Here is a 16,593-nt window from a genome sequence, read left to right as displayed (position 1 = left end):
ATCACGTTTCAAGTCTAAGCAGATAAGCTTCAGTCCTTGCCCTTTCTCTTGTCAGACTCGTCCTCGTCCTCGTCCCCAGCATCTTCGTCCTCATCTCTAGATCTATCATAGAATTCATCCAAAATCTTTGGAGAAATTCTGTTAAGCATTTCTTTTGGATAAATTCTCAGTAAACTCCAAGCTTGGTCCAAACTTTCGAAAACAGTTCTATTCTCATATGCACCCTGTGAAACAAAGGTCTTTTCGAATTTTTCCAAAAACTCAAGGGAGAGTTTATCCTCGATGGAAAGGGCTTCTTCACCGACGACAGCCTTCATGGCGGCAGCGTCTCTACCAATAGCGTATTTTGCATATAACTGATTGGAGACATCACCATGATCCTTTCTCGTCATTCCTTCACCGATGGCTGACTTCATTAATCTACTCAAAGAAGGTAGAACGTTGATTGGGGGATATACACCCTTGTTGTTCAATTGACGATCCACGAAGATTTGCCCCTCTGTGATATAACCGGTTAAATCGGGGATTGGATGCGTTATATCATCGTTAGGCATGGTCAAAATCGGAATTTGGGTGATAGAACCATTACGTCCCTCCACTCTACCTGCTCTCTCGTAAATTGTGGACAAATCTGTGTACATGTAACCTGGATAACCTCTTCTACCTGGGACTTCTTCTCTTGCGGCAGAAACTTCTCTTAGGGCATCCGCGTATGACGACATGTCCGTCAAAATGGTCAAAACATGACGTTCGGTTTGGTAGGCCAAGTATTCTGCCGTAGTCAAAGCCAATCTTGGTGTGATAATTCTTTCGATAGTTGGATCGTTGGCCAGATTCAGGAACAAAGAAGTTCTTTCCAGAGAACCGTTTTCTTCGAAGTCCTGTTTGAAAAATCTTGCAGTCTCCAAGTTGACACCCATAGCGGCGAACACGATGGAGAAGTTTTCTTCATGGCCGTCATGGACGTCCTTCGTTGGTCTAACCAGACCAGCCTGTCTACAGATCTGGGCAGCGATTTCATTGTGTGGCAGGCCAGACGCCGAGAAGATAGGGATCTTCTGACCACGAGCAATCGAGTTCATTGTATCAATAGCTGAGATACCAGTAGAGATCATTTCCTCCGGATAGATACGGGCGTATGGGTTGATTGGTGAACCATTGATATCCAAATAATCTTCGGCGAACACTTTAGGACCATTATCGATTGGTCTACCGGAACCATCAAAGATTCTCCCCAGGGTATCCTCGGAAACTGGGATCTTCAAATTTTGGCCTGTGAACTCCACAGTGGTTTTCTTTACATCGATACCGGAAGTTCCTTCAAACACTTGCACTATAGCTCTATCGCCTCTGACTTCTAAAACTTGACCTTGTCTCACCGCTCCGTCTGGTAGAGTCAAGTTTACAATCTCGTTGAAGCGGGGAAACTTGACATTCTCTAAGATAACTAGCGGACCATTGACACCGCGAACTGTGTTGTAGTTCGATCTAGGCTTGATCTTATAACCTTGGCTAGCAGCCTTCTTGTTCAATTCGAACAGTTCTTTGTCAGACAAAACCATCACAATCCACAGGCACTAACGGCTCGAATTCGTTCCACAGATCGCCTCACCAGAGATGCTGATACACGCTAGTCCTGGAGCCTACTGCTTATTGAAGTAAATCACTGTTAGGGGCTCTACAACATGGCTGCAAAAATGCTGCTAAAATTCGAAACTCAGGGTAACCCCATGATTCTAACTGTAATAGCCCTCAAATCAATGCTTGGACGCCGTAGATCTGCCTGCTGGGCTGTGCTTGAGCCTGCTGGATCTACCCAACCAGGAACCAGTGGTCATTGTTGTTGGCGAGCGTTCCTGTCAACGTTTGTCGCGACGCCGGCGATGCGGCGTAGATGGAAAGTTGCAGAGCCTCGGACACCACTGAGAGTAGCTTGTTGTAAGTCCAATGTTGGGCCACAGACTTTGTAGGTATCTCGGTAGAAGTTGCCATGTTGTAGAAGAGTGTATCGATGTCCAGTTGATCCAGCATCCAGGCCAGATCGACGGGATTCTTGGACATAAGACCTGCTCGCCTCGCGAGCTGTATGATGTTGACTAACAGCTTGGTGAGGTGCTCTGCGACATTTGTGTCGTCATCGTAGGCATCTTCGACCGTGTTGTCAGCGGCTCGCAGCGCCTTGAAGGATGCGTCCGGCAACTCGCAGGGCAGCTTGTACTGCAACACCTCCGACAATAGCACTACAAACTCTGACATCTTCGAGATGGAGCCCCATGCAACCATAGGCGGCAGCTTGTAAAAGTTTTTCAATGAGACGACGGGTTGAAATGCAATCGAGTAAGGGAACTCGTAGGAATCGCGCTTTCGAATGATAAACCATCTCCTCAGCGAGTTTAGCTTCGCTTCTTGGCTATTCAAAAGCACCCTCTGTATCTGTGCAATTTGACTAGTCTTTTCGACCAGAACGGCTGTCCTGACCCTTGACAGCTTCTCCTCGGCGTTCACATCAAGCACAGGCACTTTCTCCCTCTCTTGTGTAAGGCGGTCAATGGTTCGCTTCTTGGCTTCCAAACTGCTCAACAGCTGAGCGGTCCTGTATCTGATCCTGTTATGCTTTCTCTTGGCCCTCAGTTGATTCAGTTTCAGCAGTCTTTGACCCAATATCTCGCCCTCCACGTCCTCGTGCCCTTCCTCAAGCGTTCTTTCCACAACAGCGGCTGCCTCCGAGCCCTCCATTACGCCCAAGCCATACGCCAAGATGCTCTCCACCCGATCCTTCAGCCTGCGATTCTCCTCTCTCAGCATTAGCAGATCAATCTTCAATCGCGCAAGTATATTGGGACTCGTATTCACGCAATGGCTGCAATACATCGGCCTTGAACTGTTAAGGCATAATGGGCACCTCATTATGCCATCGATCCCACTAATGCCGTAACCAACGCAGCTGAAGTTGGCCTTTAACCTCGACTGGCTGGTGAATGATACACTAATAAAGCAACAATGACAAATCTTCTCGCGTGCTTCCCATCTTCAAGGTTAAGGCATCAGGAGAATCTAACCTGACACTGGAGAAACAGAAGAGATGAGCGATCAGCGACCCATCAGGCTTGCTGTTCTTGGTGGTGAACTCACGGGTAAGACTTCGTTCACCTCCGGGCTGACGGTCAACATAGTTCATGAAGTTCACTACCCGACTCGGCAACAGTCGAATTGGCTGTTTGACTATCTACCACGTACTGCATCTGCCAAGGCCCTTTTGGATGGTCAAGCTCACGAGAGGATACTACTACGTACTCAAGGCAGCCAAACACCAGAACCGTTATTTTCGTCACCGTGTTTATCTCCCCATTTGATGCTGTCACCGCTACTTTACCAGGCATTTCTGGATGATTACGCAAGAGTCAAGGACCAGCATAGGAATCGGTCCGCAAATCACATCAAGCATGTCGAGTTGAAGCGTCAAGACAATCCATTCTACAAGTATTTGCCGTCACAAGAGAGCGATTTGGAAGAGGCGAGACCGCTCAATACTGCGACCAATTCCGACATCAACATTCTGCGATCTGCTGAACTGGGCTCTACGTCCAAACCCAATTCATTAGATGTTGCACTGAAGCTTCCGGATAATTACATACCACCAGAGTACACCCCGATAGCGATAGATATAATAGACACACCGGGCTTTAATCCAGACATGGTAGTGCCGTTCCTTGAGGTGTCGCTCTTTTCGCGGCTGGACAAACGAGTACTGCGTGGACTGGCAGAGGAACCTAGGATGCCGGTGTCCACGACTTCTATGTTGGTTGCCTCTGGCGCTTCAGAGCTGAACGCTAAAATCGACGGATACCTCTTTGTATACAGTGCTGTCCCAGAGCTCAGTAACGACATCAGTCCGCCAGATTATGGTGACACTAAGAAGAGTGACAGTGAAGACGAGATACAGACAACGGTGAGTGGGGACTTTTGGTCCGCAAATTCGAAGAGGACCGATGGTGGCTTCTCTCTACTTGAGGTCATGAGAAATTGTATCCTGGAGGCCTGGACAGAGTTTGGAGACTATAAAAAGAGGCGGGAAGATGATAAGGAGGGCGATGTATACTCATTAGCATACGCATTCAAAAGTGTGTGGAAGACTGAAAAGCAAAGGCGCGCCAAGCTGGCAGAGTTGCGAAATCCGAATAGCAAGCTTAAATCATTAGACCTTGACCCTTCTTCTCCCCATTCTCCGCCACCCTGCTTAATATTGTGCACGCATGCGCATGACCCAATGAGTAGCCCAAGACTTATAGAGCTGGGACAGGCGTTGGCAGCCGAATGGCGATGCGGCTTCGCTGCAGTCGACAGCATGGATGATTACAACGTCGATGTTGCGATGAGCCTGATCATTCGAGAAGTAGTTGAAAAGAACAAGCTTTTGGGCAAGGGAAGATCGAAGAGTTTCTCCGGAGGTGCCAGTACGCTCAAGAAGCTTATGAGACCGTGAGCAGCGGTGTTTAGCTGACTGAAATGACAAATGAATGGAGCCCTTTACGTAACCATTCTTCATATTCACTAAATCTGGTGGACAGCGATCGATCCATCATCATAGCCTATAATGCACCAAGATTTCGCAGCAAAAGCTCTCATTCGGCGGTTTTGGCCTTGCCAGCGAGTCAACTGATGATCTAATGAGGAGAATCGTTGGATTACCGCAGGCGAAATGCCAGTCAACGAGGAAACTTTAATATGTCTTTTCTGCGTCTTTTCCTCGTTTGCTCCTTGTAGACTACCTTGGGATGAGTCACTCACAAAGACGTTAGGCCTGGACTTTGACATCGTCACAAGAACTCGATAATCGGGGCTCAGAACGTACGTTATGCCAGACCAAGAGCTAGCGACTAAATTGCCATTCACAACTGCTAGATAACCGATGCTTGACGCTGGAACTTTCTTAAAATTTGTGCCGCAGATCTTCAGGTCACGTCGTATCAGCACCGAGCTGGCCTGGTCGTGAAAGAAGTTGGATTGACAGCCAATAGCTCCCTGAGTAGAGATCGGTGGATGTATCCCGACTACATCTTTAGTAGAGCTGGTTAAAATCTCGCCAGTGGCATCATTCAATTCAAGAGCGAGAACAGGCTCCGGATAGTGAACCGAAGACACATACACAATTTCAATGCACGTATTATGGTTCCTGTCAGCATCTTCATCAATGTTTGTCCTTTCGCAATCTAAGTCATGAATCTTGAAGCCGACTACAAGGCCGCTTTCGAAGCCGCAGTATATAGTCTCCTGGTGCTCTAGGAATCTCATGACGATTCCTAGTTTCCTGGCTTTGACACTCTCTGGATCAGTCGCAAGCTTCTGGATGACCCCACCAAAAGTAACACCTCTGAAGACTCTTTGTAGTGAGTGTACGTTTGATAGATGGAATTGATAGACATCAATCGCTTCAGAGTCTTGAGTATTGGTACAAATCAACCGGTAAAAGCCTTTATTCAATTTCTGAAGCACAAAGTTAGCAAAATTGAGGGTATTTACCGGAACCTCGTAGATCTCGTGGAGCTGCTGCTGCGGGGCTTCAAAAGAAGTAGTACACTCAGCTAGCGATTTCATTTCTTTCGCCGTCATTTCAAGCAAGCGCAGCTTGTGATCCTTCGACAGGATAGCGATGAGCCCGTCCCCTAGATCTTGCATAGCGACAACCTGGGCGCCGCCAGCTAAGGTGTGCGTAACCAATGGTCTTCTGACAATCAGATCCCAAAGAACGATCAAGCCTGATGAGTCTCCCGTGATGAGAATAGGTACGCTTGACCTGGACGGCCATTCAACAAAGGTTGATGCTGTGACGCCGGATTTGTGACATCTCAAAGAATATTCTGGCAATTGAATGTCGTTCAGATGATGCTCTTTCATTCACCTCTTCAATAATAGATTATTTTCACTTCCCTGATGGTCAATTATTAGAGCTTCAAGAGCTTACCTGGTGTAGATGCATTTGAGCAAAAGCGTTGAAAGCGAAACCTTGGACCTTCCTAGTTCGGCCATTTTGGTATCGGCGATCTGACGATGAAGCTGGGCTGGTTGCCGGTGTAGTAGCCAGTTCTGGAGGAAACTAGCAAACTACATAAACGTCATATTCTATGCACATTTAGAGCCTCTTATACAACTAACTAACGAATAACATGATTAGTCGTGACGATTGACCAGTTTATTTCTGCCTAGCAAACACATGCTAGTAGAGACTCTGCCAACGGATTGCTGGATGACACAAGTAGCTCTATGAATCAGCTTTTCCGGAAGGTTGCCTGCGATACCATCCTTGGTGATGGTGACGATGCATTTCGAGAGGCCTGTCGCAATACCGGCGATGCCTCAGCAGAAGAATTGATCTGTTCTGCTCTCCCGCTGTTCTTCCGCCTCGACGACGACCTCTTGAGCCCTGGTAAAGAGCCCGTTACTGACTGAGGTATCTGTTTTGCACCGCCATAGAAGCTGCTTCTTTTCGCGTGAGGAGCATTTGAGAATGTGTTAACGTTAGGCGAGGTAGTTGATCTCCCACTTCTGACTTTAGCCATCTTGAGTGACAAGCCTGGAGAGACATTTCGTTGCTGGGATGTGAGTTCCAGCGACGTCATGCTGGGGTCTTGCATAGTCCGCTCGAGATCTTCTGGAATTTTGATATTCATTTCCTGCCCACACTTCAGAAGCATGTTCTTACTTTCCTTATAAAGGTTAATCCATGCGGGAAGGTCCAACTGGCTCACAATATCGTTACATTTACTCTCCAAATGCGACAATCGAGCATCGTCCAATCCTTTCCAGTTCTCGCATTTCGTCTCAAATTCCGAGAGCTTTGTATCTAGAAGAGCTTCCTCCGCCTTAGACTGCTCGAGACGGCGCCTTTGCTCTTGTTTAAGTAAATCTAGCTGCCCTCTCAACGTGTCCAACTCTGAAGTGTAGTGCTTTCTGTAGTAATCCTGAGAGTCTACCAAAGCATCATACTGAGCTTTCACCATTTCGATCTCCTGCTTTAGTTTACTCTCTTTCTCGGATGTATCTCGAACTCTATCCTCTAAATCTGCCTTATCCTTCAATAAGCTATTGTATTTCTCATCTAATTTGACAAAATCGTCTTCCAAATCCTTCAACTTCCTGGACTTCCTGTTCAACATAGACGCAACATTCTCGTTCTCATGTCTCAAAGAGGCTGTAGTCTCCAGTAATTTGGCTTCTCGTTGCTGTGCCGCCTCCAATCTACTCAGAAGGTTATTCGACTGCAGCGTGAGTTGCAAATTCGTGCTGGTCAAGGTATCAATCTGATCGTGTAAGTTCTCTATAACTCTTGTCGATGACGAGCCGCCTCCATTATTGCGATCTTCTTTTCGCCTACTGGGCGAACTGTCGATATTGGCCATGAAGATTGTATGATTCGGAGCCAGCTTAGCGGCTGATGCTCCTGGTGTCTTCAGCTTGGGCGTTCTTGCAGGCGATTTCAGCGGAGATCGGATCTCTGGGCCAACGGCAGCCACTGGCGAGCCATTGTATTCATTCTCACAGTCTCCCATTTCCAACATATACCTACCAATCTGCCAACTAGCGTAGAAAGCTCTCAAGGATGCTATTCAGCTTAGCATTCACTAGATCATCGCAAGATTACAGTGAAGTTTCGCTCTTATTCCACTTGATGAACAGCATCCATCACGTGAAAACGCCCTATAAGCTCAAACCAGTCCGTTGCCAGTCCATTGAGCTATGCTTGAGGTCCCACGGCCATTGGGGAGCACCTGCCCACGATTTCTCCCGCAAGAATCCGATGTTTCGCCAGTTTACAGCATCGGAAACTGCTGTGCAGTTGCACTTCTACACAAACTGTTGCTTCCGGCGCACATAGGGCCCAGCACCGGCCATCCTGGGCACACGCAGTCCGAAGGCGTCATCATTTGAGTCTCTCGCCGAGATAAATGAGTGGCATTGGTGTTTCGCTTCCAAAGGGCTCACCCAAGGCCTGGACGGCCGCCTCAGAGCTCTCGCGAGGACGCATATCAGCACGCCACTGATTCAAATCGAATAAGCTCCAAAGAGGACTTGTGTCTGCACCTAGGCAGCGGATCAAGTTGTTTCGACCGTAACGGCACCAAAAGAGCTGCTACGGAGCCCGTTGAAAGCGCTACGAGGAAACCCACAGCAAGAGAAGTTGGTTTAGTGGCCTAGCCAGCACCAGACGGCTTCGATCGCTCTGGATATGTCGTTTTGAGTCGCGATGGCCATATTTCGTCAAGTTGTCTAGTAAGGTGAAGAGAAAAGCAAGGTAGGAAAATCTGACAAATCAGCTCTTCACATGAAAAGGTGAAGAATCGATCAAATAAAAGCGTGGGACTTGTCAGCAGGACCCTCGATTGATCGTTCTCTCAACAAGATCATCGGTCAGCACAACAAGGAACTGTTGTCCAAGATGTCGGCTCCTGCATCAGTGTTAGCTCGTGAAAGAAACAGTAAGAGAGGTCCCAACCTGAATATAGTGCTAACTTGCCCAGAATGCAGGGTTTATCCACCGAAAGTGGCAGAAAGGTTCAGCGAGGGAGATATCGTTTGTGCTTTGTGCGGGCTTGTTTTGTCAGATAGGTTGGTTGACACTCGGTCTGAGTGGCGTACTTTCTCGAACGATGATCAGAACGGTGATGATCCTAGTCGTGTTGGTGAGGCTTCCAATCCTTTACTGGATGGTAACAGCTTGTCGACTAGGATAGGACAAGGTGAGGGGGGTGATCTTCGTGCTACTAGGGACCTGAACAGGGCACAGGGGAAAAATGTTATGGATAAAAAGGACAACGAGTTGCAAGCTGTGTTTGCAAAAATCACCATGCTATGTGACGCTGCAGAACTGCCCAAGATTGTCAAAGATTGTGCCAAGGAAGCTTACAAACTTTGTCATGACGAGAAGGCGCTGAAAGGTAAGTCTGCAGAGAGTATAATGGCAGCTGCGATCCACTTCGGCTGCAGGCGTGCTTCGGTGGCGAGAACTTTCAAAGAGATCCAGTCGATAATTCACGTCAAGACGAAGGAGTTTTTTAAGACTCTGGCTATTATGAGGGGCATCCTGAGGGAGAAGAGTTCCGACGGATTTATTAAAATCGACACAGATAATATGAGCGGAGCGCAGAATTTAACCTATATACCAAGATTCTGTTCGCACTTGGGTCTTCCAATGCAGGTTACAACGGCTGCAGAGTATACGGCAAAGAAGTGCAAGGAGATCGAAGAAATTGCAGGTAAATCTCCTATCACTATTGCTGTTGTGTCGATCTATTTGAACATCTTACTATTCAAACTGCCTGTTTCAGCAGCAAAAGTAGGGAAAATTTTACAGGTCACCGAGGGTACCATCAAGTCAGGTTACAAGATTCTCTACGAGCATAGAGATAAGATCGTTGATCCACAACTCATTGCCTCTGGCACCGTGTCCCTAGATAATCTACCTAAAGTTGATAAAGATAGATCCAAAACTGACAAGAAAAAAAAATAGAGTGGCATACGTTACACTGCGCAGTTGGCAAAGGCGCGGAATAGTTAGTAGTAATCTTCGTTTATCATATTCTAGATTTACACAATGATTTAATGAGTTTGTCGTTCTTCTCTCGTGCTACAGTGTCTTTCTTCTACGATTTTAAATATCTAGTGTACAAACACTCGTTGAAGAACAGCATATCCGCCGTGACAAAGGAACTCATATGCCCATGCCGAACTGCCTGGCCATCTGTTGCATCTGAGGATCTTGCATCATCTTCATCATTTCATTCATGTCCGGCATACCGCCTGCGCCAGGGAAACCGCTTCCTCCCATCATATTCTGCATATTTTTCATCAGACTGGGATTTTGTTTCAATCTCTGTTGCGCCTGTTGCATCATTTGTGGCGTCATTCTAGGCATGCCAGGTATTTTTGGCATTCCGGGCATGCCGGGCATTCCGGGCATTCCAGGCATGTTTCCACTCTGCTGAGCAGCTTTGGTTGATTGTGCCATCCTGGCCATCATTTGTTGTTGCATTAGGATCATTTCCACTTCGAAGACAGAAGTCCCTGAACCTGCGGCCACTCTCACCATGCGACTTGGCTGGTCAATAAACAGCCGCCCATCGGACTCCAGTTCCTCTTTGGTCATAGAATCTAGTACATAAATCATTTTTTTCATCTTTTTCGAAGTTTCCTCCTCTCCCACCTGGCTCATCATATTTCCCATTCCGGGGATCATCTGTGCTATATTCGATAGTGGCCCCATTTTCATGATTGTCTGCATCTGCTTCTTGAAATCCAGCAAAGTAAATTTGCCCTGTTGGAGATTTTCCATTGTTGCCTTAGTATCTTCCTTATTCGAGACAGTCTGGAACTGTTCTAATAAACTTTCGATGTCGCCGATCCCCAGCAGCTTGGATACAAAAGACTTCGGTGAGAATTTCTCCAAGTCGTGCATGTGTTCACCAGTACCGATGAAAATAATCGGTGTGTTGGTTGCCGCCACCGCCGATATGGCACCACCACCCTTAGCGTGGCCGTCCATTTTCGTCAATATGATAGCACCAAAGTCTGCTGACTCCTTAAACGCCTTCGACTGTTGCTCCGCTGCTTGACCAATAGACGCGTCAAGAACCATGATCGTTTGGTTTGGCTTCACAACATTCGATATCTCGACCATCTCCTGGAACAGCGCCTGTTCCTGTTGGTGTCTACCAGAAGTATCCACAATAATGATCTCAAACTTTTCCTTCTTAAACTTCGCCACACCCTCCGCTGCCACTTTCACCGGATTGGTTTCCGTATAAGAGCCATAGAATGGGATGTGAGCCTTGATCGCGTTCTGTTTCAATTGGTCAAAGGCACCGGCACGGAACGTATCCGCACATATAAGGCCCACCTTATATCCTCTTCTCGAGTAGTAAACGGCAAGCTTAGTACAAGATGTTGTCTTACCAGAGCCCTGCAAACCCACAAACATGATCACGTTGCACTTCTTCTTCTTAGGCTGGAAAGGTTCGTCCACTTTACAGTCCACAAGATCGCACAGCTCATCAAAGACAGCCTTTTGAATCACCTTTTTGGTTTGACCGTTCGAAACTGACCTGCCATCACTCTTGGAATCTATAAGCTTGCTTTTCAAATTATTCCTCAGCTTAGAAACCAGTCTGATATTCACATCTGACTCCAACAACGCCGTCACAATCGCCTTCAGCATATGATCAACTGTAGTGGCATAATCATCCTGACTGTTAGAGAGCGCCCCGTTGACAGCACTATTAATCCGCTTCCCCAAGTCTGCCAAAACCATCTTCGAGCTGCCAACCGATGAATATCCTTGACCTTACTACTACCAACTGATAGGTTTAATCGTCTATACGTGCAATTTTTTAATGAGAGAGCCTTACCAGCTGCTTAACCAAGAAAGCAGCTCATGCCAAACGAAGATACGACTGCTATAAGCTCAAGATACAAGTGCTATGAAGGCTCAGGGTTTGTGAGCATCGCTGGTTGGGGGCGGGATATCCGGTGAAGTTGGTTATGTTGCAATATGTCACTGTCTTTGACCCGAGTCAGAGCGATGGCGAGGATGAGGTCCACAAGCAGCTGCTGTTGTACCATTCGTTTGAAGATCTGGAGATCACATTGAATGAGAAGCTAGGAAGGATTGGAATGATACAGGGGATCTGGTCTCTTACCGACTCATTTGGTGGCATGGGAGAAAGGCAGGAAAAAGTGGTTGAGCTGCATAAGGAAGTTATACTGATCATAAAGGTGGAATGCCGGTTCTTTATCAGTCTTTGCGTCTCTACGGAGGAAGGCAGAATGAGCCCGGCGATCCCTCATGAGCTCTATGTGTCGCAGCTGTGGTACTGCTACCAGATATTTGTGCTACACTACGGGCCGTTCTCTCGATTCGAAGATATGGGCGAGTTGACAGATCTACTGAATGAGCAGATCGTCCCGTTCTGGCATCACATACAGTTGAAGCCGGAGACTATTGTACGACGAGGGATCGCTGGATTGTGGCCCGATGGGTGTAAGGTTTCGCAACTTGAGTTTGACAGCAGTGGAGAATCGTGGGAGTCTTTGATTAATCAGAACATCTTGCTTGCGCCGGAAAACTATATGGCGGTAAAGGACGTCTTGGTGTACCATCTTCCAAGCTATAACGACCAAAACGCGCAGTTCGCAGGCCGAAGGCTGGGATACAAGACTTACGGCCTGGTAAGACACTTTTCTGACGACATCAGCATTGTTACGCAGCTATCCAACTGGATCTATCATCTGCATGCAGTCCATGGGGACCTCTCGAGCCACGTTTTGGCAGGGAATGCTCATTATGAAGAAGCGCCATCGGGCAGCGACGGAGTCGAGAATGCGGCCGACAACTCGACAGAGCTTAGCTCTGCCGCGCCAAGTAACCTACAGGCACAGGGGAGGGCACTTCTCCATAATTTAATGCTGCCGCTATCATTTGCTTATGACGCGGTACATGAGGTGGGAAGCACGACAGGAATCTCCAAAAGTATGTCGCTAATTATGGACTATGTCCCTAGATGGGACCACAACGCCTCGCGGGAGCGTGAAAATGACCGCCAGAGGTCTCGGTGCGGCTACCTCATCTCTCCTCTCTGCTCCGGGATGCTGCCGATGAGCTACAGAGTGAAGAAGGTGGTGTACGAATCGAGTGATGGTCACTTGAGAAGTTTTAATTTGCTCTTTTGGTTTTATGATGACGTGCTTGTCGTTACAGTCTGCGAGCCTGAGTTCGCCAAGATTTGGGATTCGCAGTACTTAGAGGACCTGAGTTATAAGTTCCGCGAGAGTATAACTCGATTTTACGAGACAGCCTTTCAACACGCTGAATCGAAGGCGAAAGGTCCATCAAAGCGGGAATCGTTCGCATACACTACTTATAGCAAGATCACAAAAGAGATTAAATGCTCGGTTCCAGCTTGGTTCGATTCAAAGAGCGACAATCGCGGCTCAAATCCAATGAAGCTAGTGGTCGATGGCGTTGATCATCTTTTTGGGTTAAACTCCCAAGATGCATCTGAGCTTCAGGACGCTAACCGCAATCCGTGGGGTCTCGACATCATGGGCAGTCTTCTGGGTTTCAGAAACGACAAAACTAATCAGAATGTGGCTGAGGAACAATATCCGCACTTCGACAGAAGATATGAGAATTTCTTGGATGGTATGACCCAGGAAAAGCTATGGGGGCTACAAGTACAAACAATACAATTCCTGACAAGCATAAAAAACTCGAACAGAGCGTGCGGTCTTGTCGAAGAACGGCTATCAAAATTAAACAACGGATTGCTATGTTATATAAAGCAGGACGATGAGAGTGTTTCCGTGGTGATCAGGAACTGGTTCGAGCACAGGGAAGATTTCGAGAGCCACAAGCGGCTAAGCGACTTTGGTAAGGTTCTAGGTTAAATGCAATCGCGTTCCAGGCTGTCAGCTATCATAGATGTCGCCAGAAAGCAGATCATGCAATAGTAACCGCCTTTCGGCGCTCACGAACGCGGAAACGTACTCCTGGAGAGACCGCAAGTTCTCATGTCGCCTTTCCGATGGAACAGGTTGGATATCCTCGTCTGATCCTGGTGGCGGCAGCGAAAGTGGGTAAGACGGGCTGCTGAACGTCTCCAAAGGAGTATACTGCAATTCATCTGGAACAGAATTTCCACTGCATTGACTGCAATCGTATCTCGAGCCGCCCGAATCGCTCCCGAAGAGCTGCTTTGCTTGCAACACCTCCTTGCTCGCAGGATAATCGAAATCGAAGATCTCCGTTAGTTTCTGGATCGTCGATCTGTCATACAATTCGCGCTCTTCTCCACAGCTATGTTTTTGGCATCTATACCGCTTCAATCCATTGCGCCTACAAACTGCCTTCATGTCAAAAGTGCTAGATTCGTTCGATCATGTCAACCAACACTACCGCTGGAGCTAGCAATAACCACTTTAATATATATACTAAGCCTCCTCAAGCTCAAACACAACTGTTCAAGCAGAGAAGCAATAATACTGTGCCGAAATTCGGCTGGGGCCGAACCAAGGATAATCAAAGGAGAATGATTTACACCAAGTCTCTCCACAATCAGACTTCTGGGCGTTTTTTCGAGTCTCCCTACTGGGGACTGCCGTCAGCACGTTTTAGAGACATTACAAGAGTTTGATATTGAGCCGTACATATTATGATAAGAGAGTCATCGGGCTTACGTTGCTCACCAACCTGCCAGATACGCTCCTGGCACGTAATTGGTACAGCTTATCTTTTGTCGTCCAACTGGATGCGCCGCTCTATACGCGATGCTTTTCCCGCCGCTTTGATGTTGGAAAAGTCGCCGCGATCTGCTGGCTGCGGACCTTTAGCGGAAGAAGTGCCGATAGTAATATTCAAGCGTTATGTAGTTAGATGTGCTTACATGTAACCACGACATTAGTCAGAGCTCTTATGCTGCATGGAAGTGGCGGAATTTTTCGTATGAGTGGTCAATCTCGTGTAATTCTATTTCTCTTAATTCTTCCGTGAAATCGACTGTTTTGGGATCCTTGAACGTATCTAAACCACGCTTCCAGAGGAACTTGTAGCCAATGTAGATACCGATATCGATAAAGACCATGAGATAGCAGAATAAAAAGTCCCTGACGTTCCATAGGCTGGGGAAAAACACGGTATACCCTTGCAGGAGAATCATTGCGATAGCACAGACGAGTCCGAAGATGGCAGTGTAAGGCTGCCACCAGGACTTGAAAGGCAACGGAGGCAGCGAATTCTGTTGGAGCAGGTAGACTCGTCTGAAGAATAGGTACGTTATGCAGAGTACGGCGAAATTGATCAGCTGCGACGCTGTTATCAGGTTGATCAGCCAGTTTAACACCACAGCGCTGTTCTCATTCAGCTGCAGAAGGCTGATTAGACCCCATATTAGCGAAACGCCGACAGCATATATCGGCACCCCGAATCTGTTGCATCTGGCGAAAATGCTGGGCGCATAGCCGTCCAGGGCCATACCGTAGAGTGTCCGGGACGAACAGTAGGTATAGGCGTTACCGGAGGAGAAGGCTGCGGTTATCAAAGCTGCGTTGACGATGTCAGGTAGCACTCTAATCCCGAGATTATTCATCGCGATCACGTACGGCGAGGAACCGGCACCTGGCCTCGACTCATCGATCGCCGCTGTCAGGTCGGGACTGTTCGAGGAACATACGATACCGACACAGAGACAGCTGCCCAGAAACAGAAACGTGAGCCTTACGAAAACCTGCCTGAACGCCCGTGGCATTGCTTTGCGCGGCAATTCCACTTCACCCGCCAGCATCGAGATGTATTCCCCACCAGCGATGGTGAAGGACGCCTGGATCAGACAAGCCAGGAAGCCTTGCAGGTAGCCCACAGCGGCACCAGCGGATGTGTCCCCATCAGGGTAGTATTTCTTGAAGGGCGTCTCTCCCCAATACCTGAATCCATAGCGGTCATGCTTCGGATTGCCACCCAGCATGGTGATGAAGGTGAACAGGAAAAGCCCCAGGGCAAGAAGGATCTTGAAAGAGGCCAGCCAGAATTCCAGCTCTCCGTAGTACTTGACTGTACAGATCGAGATCAGCAGGTAAAGCACAATCTGCACCACCAACGTGATGGCTGCCGAGTAGTCGTCACGCCAATAGTGGATGATCGTGTTCACAGACACGATCTCAAACGGAATTTGCACGCATTGCAGGAACCAAAAGTTCCAATTGGCCATCACTGCCAAGGAGTCATCCACGCACTTCGCTGCCAGTCTTAGAAAAGGCGAACTGACAGGCAAGAAGCACACCATTTCCGCAGTCGAAACAGTGATACACAGAATTGGAACAGACCATACCGCGAACGCTATCAATAACGATGCGGGACCACCTTTGTAAAGCGCTTTTCCAATCGCAACAAACAACGCCGTCCCTATAACACCAGAAATCGCTATCAATTGGACATGTCTATTCTTCAATCGCCGAAAAGTCTGCGTCGAATGTATATATTGCGTTTTCGGCACATTATCGTTATCTTCCAACAGCCCCTCCTCGTAGTCATTCTTCACCATTGCAACACCCCCGTTGGTCGGAAGGCTTTCCAATTCGTCGCCCTCCACTTGCTGCAACTTCACCTCACTCTGCTTCTTAAAGCTTCCACTCATCATCTCACTTTCTCGGATGCTAGAGAGGCTCTCACTACGTGCAAGAGAGATGAACAGAGGGTTTTCTTGAACTGGTCGGAAAACCCAAGAGAAGACCGTCGCGACCGTTACCAACTGACGAAGAGATCGTAAGATAAAATACTTGACTCTCGATCAAACAGCATAGTCAGCCCTTTCCAGGTTTTTTTCATCGGCTGGCTCTCTGCAGCCAATAGGCTCCTTACCGTCATGTTCCTTCTGGACTTCGAGAAGGCGACCGCTGAATGTACGTCATGAAAATTCGATGCCCCTCACCGACCGGAGTTTGCTGGCCAGTCGGTCGTACGGAAGGGTCTGTGGATGATGCGGGGCATGCAGCGAGGGGTAAAAAAGTGACATGTCGTGCCCTCTAAACGCATGAAAGTGTCCGTTTCGA

General features: G+C 47.8%; 10 protein-coding genes across 10 annotated transcripts; 3 read left to right on the top strand and 7 right to left on the bottom strand.

Annotated features, from left to right (window-relative positions):
* Positions 1 to 29: 29 nt before the first annotated feature.
* VMA2 (H(+)-transporting V1 sector ATPase subunit B) lies at positions 30 to 1,562 on the bottom strand (the record flags this gene model as incomplete). The annotated part of the gene is made up of 1 exon (XM_037282113.1): positions 30 to 1,562. The coding sequence occupies one exon, from the start codon at positions 1,560 to 1,562 to the stop codon at positions 30 to 32; it is 1,533 nt and encodes a 510-aa protein (XP_037138008.1).
* Positions 1,563 to 1,812: 250 nt separating this feature from the next.
* ATG14 (Atg14p) lies at positions 1,813 to 2,907 on the bottom strand (the record flags this gene model as incomplete). Its single annotated transcript, XM_037282112.1, has 1 exon — positions 1,813 to 2,907. The coding sequence occupies one exon, from the start codon at positions 2,905 to 2,907 to the stop codon at positions 1,813 to 1,815; it is 1,095 nt and encodes a 364-aa protein (XP_037138007.1).
* Positions 2,908 to 3,082: 175 nt separating this feature from the next.
* Positions 3,083 to 4,483, top strand: HG536_0B01940 (uncharacterized protein; the record flags this gene model as incomplete). Its single annotated transcript, XM_037282111.1, has 1 exon — positions 3,083 to 4,483. One exon carries the CDS (start codon positions 3,083 to 3,085, stop codon positions 4,481 to 4,483), a length of 1,401 nt encoding a protein of 466 aa, XP_037138006.1.
* A 68-nt stretch (positions 4,484 to 4,551) lies between these two features.
* Positions 4,552 to 5,895, bottom strand: ASA1 (Asa1p; the record flags this gene model as incomplete). The annotated part of the gene is made up of 1 exon (XM_037282110.1): positions 4,552 to 5,895. One exon carries the CDS (start codon positions 5,893 to 5,895, stop codon positions 4,552 to 4,554), a length of 1,344 nt encoding a protein of 447 aa, XP_037138005.1.
* Positions 5,896 to 6,266: 371 nt separating this feature from the next.
* On the bottom strand, positions 6,267 to 7,556 carry SHE3 (She3p; the record flags this gene model as incomplete). Its single annotated transcript, XM_037282109.1, has 1 exon — positions 6,267 to 7,556. The coding sequence occupies one exon, from the start codon at positions 7,554 to 7,556 to the stop codon at positions 6,267 to 6,269; it is 1,290 nt and encodes a 429-aa protein (XP_037138004.1).
* Positions 7,557 to 8,434: 878 nt separating this feature from the next.
* On the top strand, positions 8,435 to 9,505 carry SUA7 (transcription factor TFIIB; the record flags this gene model as incomplete). Its single annotated transcript, XM_037282108.1, has 1 exon — positions 8,435 to 9,505. The coding sequence occupies one exon, from the start codon at positions 8,435 to 8,437 to the stop codon at positions 9,503 to 9,505; it is 1,071 nt and encodes a 356-aa protein (XP_037138003.1).
* Positions 9,506 to 9,706: 201 nt separating this feature from the next.
* SRP54 (RNA-binding signal recognition particle subunit SRP54) lies at positions 9,707 to 11,302 on the bottom strand (the record flags this gene model as incomplete). The annotated part of the gene is made up of 1 exon (XM_037282107.1): positions 9,707 to 11,302. The coding sequence occupies one exon, from the start codon at positions 11,300 to 11,302 to the stop codon at positions 9,707 to 9,709; it is 1,596 nt and encodes a 531-aa protein (XP_037138002.1).
* A 230-nt stretch (positions 11,303 to 11,532) lies between these two features.
* CCZ1 (Ccz1p) lies at positions 11,533 to 13,437 on the top strand (the record flags this gene model as incomplete). Its single annotated transcript, XM_037282106.1, has 1 exon — positions 11,533 to 13,437. The coding sequence occupies one exon, from the start codon at positions 11,533 to 11,535 to the stop codon at positions 13,435 to 13,437; it is 1,905 nt and encodes a 634-aa protein (XP_037138001.1).
* Positions 13,438 to 13,458: 21 nt separating this feature from the next.
* HG536_0B01880 (uncharacterized protein) lies at positions 13,459 to 13,902 on the bottom strand (the record flags this gene model as incomplete). The annotated part of the gene is made up of 1 exon (XM_037282105.1): positions 13,459 to 13,902. One exon carries the CDS (start codon positions 13,900 to 13,902, stop codon positions 13,459 to 13,461), a length of 444 nt encoding a protein of 147 aa, XP_037138000.1.
* Positions 13,903 to 14,459: 557 nt separating this feature from the next.
* On the bottom strand, positions 14,460 to 16,181 carry AGP2 (Agp2p; the record flags this gene model as incomplete). The annotated part of the gene is made up of 1 exon (XM_037282104.1): positions 14,460 to 16,181. The coding sequence occupies one exon, from the start codon at positions 16,179 to 16,181 to the stop codon at positions 14,460 to 14,462; it is 1,722 nt and encodes a 573-aa protein (XP_037137999.1).
* Positions 16,182 to 16,593: the final 412 nt, after the last annotated feature.

The sequence above is a fragment of the Torulaspora globosa genome, chromosome 2 (genome assembly GCF_014133895.1).
Source record: "Torulaspora globosa chromosome 2, complete sequence".
Taxonomy (NCBI): Eukaryota; Fungi; Ascomycota; class Saccharomycetes; order Saccharomycetales; family Saccharomycetaceae; genus Torulaspora; species Torulaspora globosa.
This window is presented reverse-complemented; position numbering and strand designations above follow the sequence as displayed.